General features: G+C 42.2%; 1 protein-coding gene across 3 annotated transcripts in view; it reads left to right on the forward strand.

The window, feature by feature from the left end:
* Positions 1–12,463, forward strand: part of TIAM1 (TIAM Rac1 associated GEF 1) — a 204,945-nt gene that overhangs the window by 144,330 nt on the left and 48,152 nt on the right. For all 3 annotated transcript variants that reach the window (XM_037832689.1, XM_037832706.1, XM_037832697.1), the window contains 2 exons: positions 2,629–2,715; positions 8,812–9,036. In XM_037832689.1, coding sequence (XP_037688617.1) covers positions 2,629–2,715; positions 8,812–9,036 — 312 coding nt within the window. The remainder of the gene's footprint in view (positions 1–2,628; positions 2,716–8,811; positions 9,037–12,463) is intronic.

A 12,463-nucleotide genomic window follows, 5' to 3' on the forward strand; every position in this document is an offset into this window, starting at 1 on the left:
AAAGCAGAAACAGTGTACTTTGGGTACTTTTTATATTATTTACTATTATATTTTTGGTCATGTGTCCCCTTTATGTCGAAGGTCTCTGCCCTCGTCTCATGTTCTGAATGGGCACTGTATCCTGGATTCCCATTTCTTATGCTGTCGTCATTTCTCCTTGACCATGAAGTTCATCATGAGGGATATTCTAGTTGGTCATCATATGAGTTTGGTCTTCATGGTTTCTCTGGTTAGTTTTAATCACATCCTTCATTCTCAGGATCATTATTCCACTTGGCACACATGGAGCCTCCCAGTCTTTGTAGCTGAAAGCTTTCTGATTTGATGGATACATTGAGTTTATATTGAATAATCTCCCTTTGCTGTTAATTGGGCAACAATTTCAGACTGCATTGGATTTGTTTGCTGGGGATTAGAACATTGCTATTCTATTGAAAAGCAAAAAGAATTCTGACTTGCTGACAAGTGGTTAAAATTCTTTTTTTCATTTACCTCAAAATAATCCAGCTGCAGAGTATTCAAGGTATTTTCATTATATTTGTTCATATAGGGGATGATTATAGTTTCTTCACCCAGTTTGCAAATCATTGGCACCTTAAAACTGAAGCTGTCCTCCGGGGGCTGAGACAACCCAGTAGTGTATGTGCTGCACGGCCAAGTTGGGGCAAGCTGTCTTTTTGAACTTTCTTGAAAGGAGCTCGTGTTGTCCTGAGCCCTAAATGGTGTCCTCCAATATGAATTCCGCTGCAAAGCTTAAGTGCCAGTTACATTTTGTCAATTTTTGGCTCCCACTGCAGCGAGTTTTGAAAAGGAGCACATTATCATTATCTCTTTTTTTCAGTCCCTTTTCCTAAAATGGAGAGCTGTCCATCAACTCAAGAAGTCAGATCCATTTCTCAGATCCATTCCTTGTCCCTGGCTGTCCGCTGGGAATTTCCTAATCAAAAACAGTCACCAGACTGGACGTCCCTCCCTTTTGACTATTAAAAAGGAAGACCCAAAAAAGAAGAGAACGGAGTGAATGAAAACCTCAGCCCATCGCGGGTGACTTTGGTTTAAGACGACTTGCAGCGTCTCTCGGTGCATTGCCTGGAATCCAGTAGGCTCATCCCCCTGACATCCCAGCCGTGTGCTTGGTCTTTTTTTTTTAAGTAAAAAAATAAAAAATCTGGTCAAAGACTTTTTAGAAAGGAAATGCCTATTTTTTGATGAACTCTATTCATTCTTTCCCTTTGACAGAGCCCTTGACTCTGTGTGTCTATCTGTTCTAACAGAGTAAAGAAAAAACATTCTCTACTGAAATGTGATAGCTAATGCCACTTCAATGGTTCATGTATAAGATTATTTTTAGTTGAGTAGGACCTTTTGAAACTTAATCAGAAAGTTGCAAGTTACGGTAAGAATGGAATTCAAAATAAGAGAATAAACTGAAGACTTTGGAAAGTCCACAGGGGTGGCCCGGTGCCCTGTTTGAGGGTGACAGCAGTGGAGTGGGCGATGGCAGTTGTCAGTTTTGCCTGCGTGTGGTTATCCATTTCCTGGTTCTGTGAACTAAACAGAGAAGCATGTGTTCTTTATGGCAGGGATGTAGACATTTCAATGCCTCCCTGGAACCTGGTCCTGAAATTAAAGTTTGTTTGTTGTTGTTTGCGTGTTTGTTTTTTTTTAAACCGTTTCCTCTGCCCTCAGCATCAAGACAGGTGTCTGTATTGTGGGGTTATTTTTCTTCCAGAGCTGAAATTACGGCAGCTCCTTACAACTGCATTGATTTCCGCTGCCCTTTTTAGGAGTATTAGCCAAGGTACTTTCATCCTGTGTGGAAGTGGGTCTCGGTTGTGGACGTTCTGTTGATTGATGAGGAAAGGATTTTACGTGATACTGTTTCGAAACAGAGGTGACCAGGGCTTGTAGCCATATGATAGGGACTTAGAACCTCTTAGAAGGTTCTAAGGTTCCCCAGGCCACTGAGAACCTCTGGGCTTTGCTCTGCCTTCTTTTCTGAAGGACGTGGCGAAGCTAATGGGCTTTGTGATTTGGAAGTCTTAAGTTCGACATTAGGAGAGCTGCAAAATCAACTAACCAGCGTCAGTAAGAAATGGAATTTATAAAATGAGGAGCCACTTATACCTGTTTGTAGAATTTTATAAAATTAATGCACCATCCATATAGCAATATGTATGTATGAACATAGACCATACACTTAGTTGTAGAGTTATAACATATCCTAGGACATAGATTGGCTGAGTAAAACTGTCAGAGACCCAGATGAGATAAATTGATCTTTCTGCCTTGTGCTGTGCAGATTATAAAACGGCAAACCCGTGGCATGTACTGGGAAATTGGGTAAAATCAAATAATGTCCTTCCATTTGAGTTGATGGAGTTGATAGGTAGGTAGTAGGTTTATTAAGATAAACCTAATAATACTTTTTTAACAAGTGGTGACTTCTTTTAGACTGATCTAAAAATACATATTTCTGCCTTATAAAATAATGTAAACAAGGAAAAACAATTGCTTCAAACTGTAGACAAAACATTGAACATGCCTAGTTCACGGCAGGCACTTCCTGTTATTTGCTAAAACACTCAGATTGTGTGTGCTTTACCGTTCTGACTTTTTGTTTCACAGGTTTTTCACTTTCTTCTGTGGAAGAAGATGGTGTTCGAAGGCTCTATGTGAATAGTGTGAAGGAAACTGGTTTAGCTTCCAAGAAAGGTAAGTAAAGGAGTGTCCTTATCTATCTGTCTCTTAAATTCCCTTTTAGGGCGGGGCAGGGGATGGTTCTCTAGTTGGTAAGTGAGAAAGATATGCCCCATGCGTTCATGTGGAAAGAGTGTTTGAACCTTGTGTCATTGAAACCCCTTCTAGCGAACATGGATTTTATTCCACAAATTCAGGTGTGCAAGAAGGATCACCGTTTTGAATTTTCTAAAAGCAAGTAAATCTGATTCTGAGCCCATTTCCAGGGGGCGGATGGGAAATTCCATTCGAATTACCTTCTAGAACGGTGAGGGGGCCTTCCCCCAGGCAGAACACTTGGGAACATCCTGGTCAAAGCTGACATTTCCTTAAGCCTGCAGAGGCCCTTAAGTGCAAATGTTCTGTTGCTCCTCTTTAGGAGGGAATCTTTGTGGAAGTTGAGAAGCTGGTGGTTCCGGATCCAGCCTTCTTGCTCCGTTAGGTTGCTCTTCCTGCTATACCCTGCCTGTGTCCCAGTGACCCCGTAAGGATAGTAGGTGCTACTTGGGAGATCCCGGCTCTCCATCCCCGTTCTACTCTTAGAGACTTTTTAACCTTGCTTTGTTGCTAACAATACATATACATTAGGCAAGTAGGTGGGGCTTCAGATCCACCTTTGTTTCCTTCTTCTTGCTGTGGGATTTTTAGTTTCATCCAGGCTGTGGTGAAGTAATACCAGCTGAATATAAAAGACAGACACATCTGGGACAGTTGTACCTTGCATCTGTTTTAGGAGAGTGCTGAATGGGGCAACCGAGGAGACGGTAGAATGCCATCCTTTTCCACCTCCTTCCATGCTGGGTACAGCTTCGTTCTGGATGGTTCCTGGCTCACCAGTGGCCCGTATAGGTCATTTTGCCCTGGGCTATAAGCATTAGCGAAGCACACAGCCCACAGGCTTGGCTGTGCACAGAAATGGGAACGGTGCAACAGATAGGAAATAAAGGCACAATCACGGATCAGTGCTAACTGTAGTGGAGGATGATTTGCCATCATTTTTCTTCCATACTTTTTAGGCCAAAGGCAGCCTGGAGGCCAGAGTTTGACACATTTACTGAGCTACAGCTTAGCTAAGGATGGAGGTAACAGGGTTTACTCCCCATCAAGCCCCCAAACTGATTTTTATCTCTTTCAGCAAAATGAGTGTGCTGGTTGACGTGGCATGGGGTGGGGAAATCTGCCACCCCGGTTTCAGTCATATCCTGTTTTAGTTCTCTGAATCCGAGAACCCGAGTGTCGATGAAAACTGGCTTGTCTGCTCCCACCCCCTTGTCCTATATAGCATATCCTGTACAGATGTAAGGGGGGTGTCCCTTTGTTTCCCGGGGCCTGGCATGTAAAAGGCAGTGTCGAGAGATTTGGAGAATATTTTATGAACTCCCCCCTTTAACAGAGAGCTCACAATGGACCATATGGCCTCTTTCTGGACGTCTCTGATGATAAAAAAAATCCTCCTCCTTCAGCTTCCATTCACTGTTCTAGGATCTATACAATTCTTTATATCCATCGGATCAGTCAGATTTCCACCAGATAGAACCAGTAGGGAATCTGCGTGTGTGTGTGTGTGTGTGTGTGTGTGTGTGTGTGTATGTGTATGTACGTGGTCTGTGTGTATGTATGTATGTATATAGAAAGAGATTTATGGCAAGGAATTGCCTTAGTTAATTGTTGGGAAAATCCAGAATCTGTAGGGCTGGTCATCAGGAATTCCAGGCAGCCTTGTATTCTCTGCAGCTGAAGGTGCTGCCACGGGCAGAATTTCTTCTTTTTCAGGAAAGCCTCAGTTCTGCTCTTAAGGCCCACACAGATTATCTAGGAGAATCTTCCTTACTTAAAGTAAACTGACAGAGATGTTAATCACATCTACAAAATATCTTCACAGCAACACCCAGATTAGTGTTTGATGGAATAACTGGAGGTAGCGCCTAGCCAAGTTGACACATAAAACTATCACATCAGCCTTTGTTCTCAGTCATGTCTTAACTGCTGAGTCTTTACTTTTCCAGGTTGAGCACTTACAGATTCCTTCAACCATTCTTTAGATTGCAGAAGACAACACTGGTCATTGCCCTCTGGACATAATCCGGGTGCTGATGACCAGAATATGGTATAATCAGGGAAGAGTCTAGTGGCATGCTGCCTAATTGGATCTGAATATTCTGTTGGATTTAATGTAGCCTCAGTCTGGTTTTACTTCTTTATTCTTGTTAGCCACATCGAGCCTTTGGCTTGTAAGGAGCTGATGGCTGATCCCCAGATTCCTGCCCCTACCTGCTGTTGGCACATGGTGGTTGCCTTTAGTTGGACCTCACGTTGGCTGTAACTGTAGAACTGACCATTTGAACCTAATTTCGGCATGTTTGTATTGGCCCATCTGTCTGCTCTTGGAGTCATCTAAAGTTGGGCCAGTCATCTTCTTCGTTGTCATCTAAGTTTTCTACCCGAAGTCTGCATGGGACAGAGCCAAGTCTAGAAAGCCATGTGCCATTCTGCTCTGTTTGTTTACTGACCTATGGATGCATGCACTCTGTGGGAACTTCTTCAAATAACCATAAATCCATTCCTCTCCCAACAATTGTCCATCTTGCATATTTAAATTTTGCTCATCTGGGTACCAAAAACGTTGCTGAAATTGGGGGAACTGTAGGTGAAAAATAATGCCTCGGGTGTAATGTATGAAAGTTGATCTTTCATCCCATAACTTAACCTTAACTCTGTTTTGGGTCTGGTGGAAGGATAATCTAATTTTATTTCCATTTTTTTTTTAAATCTTAGATTTTTAAATTTTCTTCACATTAAAAAAAGTCACGTGGCAAGCTGAATTTAATGCATCAGTTTATCAAGGTTTGAAAGGCCTATAAATCCACCTCTTCTCATGACTTGTTTCCTTGCATATCTGATTCAACTCAAGTTCCTGTGCAGCAGCTTGGCTGAGCTTTGTGAGTCAGATTATGTCACACCCCTGATCAGTTACCCATGGGATTTGTAACAGTGATTCTCGACTGTTGGCCATTTTGCCCTCCCTCCACCGAAGGATGCTTGTCACTCTCTGGAATTGGTAGGTGATACTGATTTCCACTCAGCAGAGACCAGGGATGCTGCCACCCATCCTGCAAAGCACAAGACAGCCCCCCACAGCAAAGCATGATCTGGCCCAAACTCTTTGTAGTGCCGAGGTCAAACAAGCAATGTTTTATTCTAAACAGTCATATCCCTTACTTTAGATGTGCACGCTAGCCCCTGTACAGTCTGGCTGCCATCCGTCTTCTGGCCTCATGTCATGTAACCCTTCCTTTCCTCTTCATTTATGCTCAGTTTTAGTCCTGGAGTACTAGTACTAAATCTTAGTACAATTTTAGAAGAAGAGAGCCCAAATGGATGGCTGTTTCTAATTTTGGTCTTGGATTCCTGTTGGACTCCTTTGCCAGTTCAGTAGGTAGAAGGGAAGACGTATTGCCATCTTCTCACCATCACCACCAAGCCATCAGTATTTTTCCAAGTGAGGAAATAATGCTCTCCAGGCAGTCTCCAGAGTGAACATGGGGTTAATCATAAGCAGAGGAAGTTTTGCTCATGAGAATAACCTTATGTCATTTGAACTGAGCAGGTGACCCCCTCACCTGGTGGCTGACAGCCCCATCCCCAGATACACGCAGTGCCCTCCACGGTGCTGCTTTTTTGTTCTTTTCATGTTAGATGGGTTAGATCCATTCAGCAAAAATGCATGCCTCTTGTTTTGGCAAGGGTGCAATACCATAAAGATAAAAAGCTTCTGGAGTTGGAAGGAAAAGGATGTTCCTGCTTGGAATGAATGCAGGCCGATCAGTACAACTTTTACCTGCTTCACAACTTTTACCGTGGTTTAGTCGGGGGTTATTTCTGAGCAGGGTACAATTTTCTTTTAGAAAGAAAAGTTTTCCTCTTGTACCAAATATTAATAACGAGAGCTAATGTTTATTGAACACCTTCAGTGTGCCAAGCTCTATGCTGAGTGTTTTACATGGATTCTCTCATTTAATCTCATTCAACCCATTACCCCTGTTATCATGTGAGAAAACTGAGCTTGGGAGATATTCAGTAACATGGCCACGGTGAGTTTCATGGGAAAGCTGGGACAGGAAGACCTAGGAAGGTTTTCATTGTTCCCACCACTGAGCCACCTCCTCTCACTTATTAGCGCTGAGAATAACTGAGCTTGTCTACTTTCTCAGTTTCCTAGGGCTGCTCTAACAAACTACCACAAACTGGGTGGCTTAAAACTACAGTAGTGTATTTTTTCTTAGTTCTGGAGGCCAGAAGTTCCAAATCAAGGTGTTAGTAGGGCCAGGCTTCCGCCAAAGGATAGAGGGGACGATGCTTCCTTGCATCCTCTAGCTACTGGTGGCTCCAGGCCTCCCTGGGTTTGTGACAACTCTGATCTCTGCCTCCATCTTCACATGGCCTTCTCCAATGTGTGTCTCTTATGAGGACTCTTGTCATTGGATTTAGGGCCTACCCAGATCATCCAGGATGATCTCATGACAAAGTACTTAGTTCAGTTATGTCAGCAAAGACCCTTTTTCCAAATAGGGTTATAGTCACAGGTTCTGGAACATGAACATGTCCTTTTGAGAGCCGCCATTCAACCCCACCTGCTCTACCAGTTAATAAGTCTGAAACTTAAAATAAAAATCACTTAGATGTTTTTAAGTTTTTTTTCTTTCTGTCTCTTCTTATATTACCTCTTCCAATATATGTAAGCAAAAGAATTGTCTCCAAGTGAGGGTAAAAAACAAACAAACAAATCTATTTTCATATGTGGAAGTTTTTGTATTTTCAGTTCAAATGGTGTGATGCTAAATCTTATACCTAAAAATGAAATGGTTAGCTTCCCAGAATTCAATAATTTCACTTCCTGTTATGGAGTAAGGCAGTCTCATTTCCCTGCCATTCCCTTCCCACCCATAATGTTTCTTAGAATATTCTCTGTTAAAAAATTGATTTCAAATATTTTGGAAACCCAAGTAAGGCTGGCCAGGGTGTGTGACTCACTGAAGTTGGGAATTGAGAACTTCTCTACAGAATCACTTTTCTTCAGAACCAGAGGTGGGAGCAATGGATTCCCAAGGGACTGGGCTGACTTCTCGTTTCTGCAATTCGTCATTTTTCTTGGCCCTTTGCTCACTTCCTTTTTTAAGCTTGTTTTTCTACACTGGTGTATACAATAAGAAATTGGAAAATTGGACTGATTTTCCCTTCTTGGGTAAAAGGATACTTTATTTCCTTTCATATTTTTCCCTGCTCTCTTGCTTTCTCAGACTGCTGGAATTTTAATACTGGTTTGAACTAACCTGGGGGACTAAGACACCGTCTTGTCCTTGGCTGGGCTTGCTTATGGTGGGTCCTTTGATAGCCAACTGTGGCAACTCCCCCAGCATGCTTTGCAGAGGTAGGGGAACTACCAAAAGATACTCACCCCAAGGTCTTGATGGAGGAAAATAAAGGCAGAACATGGTAACATTTGGTTCTGGAAACTGTGGTCTGTGTCTATACTTGAATAAGACAGCCTTACTTCTGCAGTCACAGCTAGAGGGACCTCACTGTGTCTTGGTTCCATAGAAACAATTGATACAGACATTAGCTCACTGTGCCACATGTGTTCGCTGTGGTGTGAGAATGTACAAAACATACTGATCCTAGTAGTCAGCGTGCATTTCCATCGTTTCCCCACAAAAATTGTAAGAAGATAGCTATAATTAGCATTTGTGCAGAGAAATGACCAGATACCTTAAACACATATATTTTAAAAAAGGAGTAAATTTGTTGAGTTAGTGTATTTCGGATAAGGTGAGCATTGTAACATCTTGAGTCTAGAACCTTCCAAAGCTGAGGCTCATGTTTTCACCTGATGATCACTTTTGAGCACTTCAGCCTCTGTTTGCAGCACCTGAATCTGTGAAGCTGGGAGCAGGAGATCTTGGTGTGCCTTTTACAGGAGGACTGCTAAAGTATCATGATCTGATTTGATGATGCTTCTGTTTTTTTTTTGTTTTTTGTTTTTGAAATTAAACATTTTCCGTCTTGCGTTGGCAGGCTTGAAAGCGGGGGATGAGATTCTTGAGATCAATAACCGTACTGCTGGCACCCTGAATTCATCTGTGCTCAAAGATTTCCTCAGTCAGCCGTCCCTGGGCCTCCTGGTGAGGACCTACCCCCAGCTGGAGGGAGGAGTGGAGCTGCTGGAGAGCCCGCCCCACCGCGTGGACGGCCTGACGGACCTCGGCGACAGCCCGCTCACCTTTCTCACCAGCAACCCAGGTATAGCTGTGCACAGTGCCTACTCTTCTTCCCTGCTTTTGTCTCTCTTTCTCTTGCGTTTGTTTCCTGGGACTGGGGTTATGTCTTTTGCATCTTTGTAGCACTTGATTTGCTACCACAGGTGCCCCATCTTTTTCAACAAAGCAGTGAATGTGTGTCCATTTTCAAAGAGGAACAGTGTGAATTGGTTTCACATGTTTCTCCATGACCTTGTTCTAGAATTTGGGTTGATTTAGTAAGTAAGTTGGGGTTTGGGAAATTTTTTCTCCTTTTAAGGCTTGAGGTACAAAAAAATAAAGCCTTCAGTTTCAAAATCTTTAGTAGGTACTTTGGAAATTCCTGCCACAGCCATTGTTGCTTTTCAGATTGCCTTCTGAAGTTTGGCTTGCCCAGAAAGCAGAAACCTGTGGATGATTCATTCTTTTGTTTAGGCTTGCTGGAAGAATTTGACAAGTTAAGGCTTCAGAAAACTGATTACACTTAGTTATTAGTGCCTTCCTTGGCTGGTTTTGTCATTGTGGCATCCACACCCCAACCAGATCCTTTAAAAATGGCTCCAGTGAGTTGTACACCTTTAAAAAGAGGGACTTGAGACTGTGAGACATTTCTTTTATGTGACCACAAGATGGCAGGCTCGCGCTCATAAAACTTGTTTAACAGGTAGCGTTGTTTCTGTAATGTGACTAAATGAAGCACCTTGTGTCAGTGTAGAATATTTTAAAGATTTTATTATAAGGCTTGTATGTGCTCGTCTTTCTTTGGCTTTTTTTCTGTCTGAATCCTTCCTCTGGGTTAATGGGTACAAACCCAGTACTGGGAAATTATAACCCACAGATCAAATCCTGCCCTGTTTTTGTAAATAAAGTTGTATTGGAACACATTCATGCCCATTTGTTTATGTGTTGTCTTGCTGCCTTCTTACTAGAGTGTAGTTGTGACCGAGACTGTATGGTCCGCAAAATAAAAAATATTTACCCTCTGGTCTTTTGCTGACATCTGAGATAAAATATGACTGAAATTGCTTATGATTTGCTGCTTTGCTTTAAAGATAGTCACTATTAATATATTGATATATTCTTTTTTAAAAAGCTTTATATATATCTCTTTTTTTCAGATATTTGAGTATATCCTGCATATACAGTTGCTATCTTGCCTTTTTATGTAATGGAGTTTTAAAGTAAACAACTGACTTTTGCAATTCAGACCAGTTGATCACCTTTGGAGGCCACGTGCTTAGTCCATTGAACCTACCATTGTTTAAAACATGCTAAAACTGCAATTTAGAATCATGCTTAGAGCATTTATTCATTTATTTGTTTTTTCCAATTAAGTGATCATAACTTGTAAGTCACATCTGTTAAGCACTTAGTTTGTGCCTGCATGGAGCTAGGTGCTGAAAGTATGATAATGACTATGACACAATCCTGTCTTCAAACTTAAGTTTTAATATAGTTCTTTGCTGTGTAATTGCCTTATCTTTTAATTTGCAATGGTCAAAAATTATTCGGAACGATAATTTTTTAAAGTTAGATAACCAGATTGGTACAGGAAGAAAGCGTGAAAGTTGTGTTGATTTTCTTGTAAGGTTTCAAACTTGGCTTCAAAATTAGTAAATCCCAGAAGAATTCTCAAACGCTTTGGACAGTGGCAGCACTATTGGACTGGCTGAGGAGGACAAGGCTGGGTCTCCGCCTGCCTTGCCTTCTGGTAGCTTCCACTTCCCACTCCTCATTTAACAATGGAAGATAAAAGGGGAGACAAGTAAACAGGATAAAATAACCTGAAAGTTTGCTCAATAATGAGGCCAAGATAAAGCAGTATCCACAGGCAGCTGAATTTAAAATAGAAAAGAAAACAACTGAAAAAAAAAATGTTCAATGGGCAGGCTGGGCAACAGCCTTAGTCTAAAGTGAGAAGTCACTAAAAATAAGAAACATCCTGAGTGGCAGGTCTGAGATTGATGCAGGGACCATCTTACAGTGGCCATCCTGGATGTCTGCAGCCTTGGCAGAGGGTCTCACTGTGGCTCAGGGACCCCAGAGCGCCGCATAAGCCTGGCTGGTGTCCACCTCCCTGGAGTAGCCTGGCTGAGCTCACCCTCTCCCCCAAGTGCAGGTTTATCTGCTTGGCCAGATCCTCCCCCAGAGAACTGTGGTTGAAATACATGATTCCTTTTTGAGTTTGGATTATTTCTGGGCCTTCTTCTCACATATGGGTTTGTTTCTTCTTTGTAGAAGCTTCACAGCTTGGTAGGTAAGACAAGGCTCCGGAACCAGGTCCTTTGGGACCAAGTCCCATGTCTATGTTCATTAGCTCCATGACCTTAAAAGTTGCTTAAGCACTTTCCTTCCCAGTGTCCTCATCTATAAAATGGGGATAACCAACCTCACTAGATTGTTGTGAGAATTAAATGAGTTATATATGTAGAGTGTTTAGAATAACACCTAGTTAAGTGTTCAGAGAATGTTATGCGTCCAAAATGTAACCTCTTACTGGGGCATGAAGAGTCTGGCTTCTAACCAGAGGCTGCTCTTTTTCGATCTCCTCACTACCCTCTACTCTGCCTCAATCTGCAACAGGTGAGTCTCTGATTACTGAGTTGGTGAACCACACCTTACTTAAAGTATTTCTTTTTCCCACGTGGAAAAGCTGAAGTAAATTACATAGGTCCTGAGTGCTGAGATGCCTGCACCCCCCCTTCACTTGGTCTGTTGTGGGGCCTGGGTTTGCATTTGTAATTGTTTAAAACTCACGGTGATTCTCAAGGACAGCTAGAGTTGGAAACCCACTACCAGAGGTCACCAACTCTTCCTCGTTATTCATCCTCTTGTTTTTGTCTTGATGAAATAAGATGGTTAACGTGTTATGGTGACATTCAAACCTTCTATGGTCGTACTTGTTAATAAGATTCCATGGCCTGCTCATCGAGATTTTTGTAACAAAAACCATTGGGTGGGCCTGGAGTGCATCAACAGTTGATGTAAGAAGGCAGTGTGGCCAAGGGATTGCTGAAGTGGCTTGGAAAGTCAAGGCCTGGAGAAAGAGATTCCATCCTAAGACTTCTCTCTAGAAGCTAGTCTCCCATGCTTTGCCATTTGCCATCTCTGAGTCCTGTTGAAATCTTAGCAGATCTACTTTTATCATTTTTTTTTTAAGTACTTGTTTATATACGTATTGGTAGGACAATGGGGAAAGGATGTACAGGACAAAAAGTTGGCCCCTTGGTGGCTGTTATTATATTATGGTCCTGGAGTGAAGAGGAAGCTAGTGTAGGAAGTTGCAACACTGCATTTGGGTGGGGTTTTCAAAAAGCCTTGGTAATGTTCTTGTGCACATTATTTTGAATACTGACATCAGCCTAGGCCAACAGTGGTTCTATTGACATTTGTAGCCAGACAACTTTGCTGTAGAGGGCTGTTCTGTGCAT

The sequence above is a fragment of the Choloepus didactylus genome, chromosome 1, assembly GCF_015220235.1.
Source record: "Choloepus didactylus isolate mChoDid1 chromosome 1, mChoDid1.pri, whole genome shotgun sequence".
Lineage (NCBI taxonomy): Eukaryota > Metazoa > Chordata > Mammalia > Pilosa > Megalonychidae > Choloepus > Choloepus didactylus.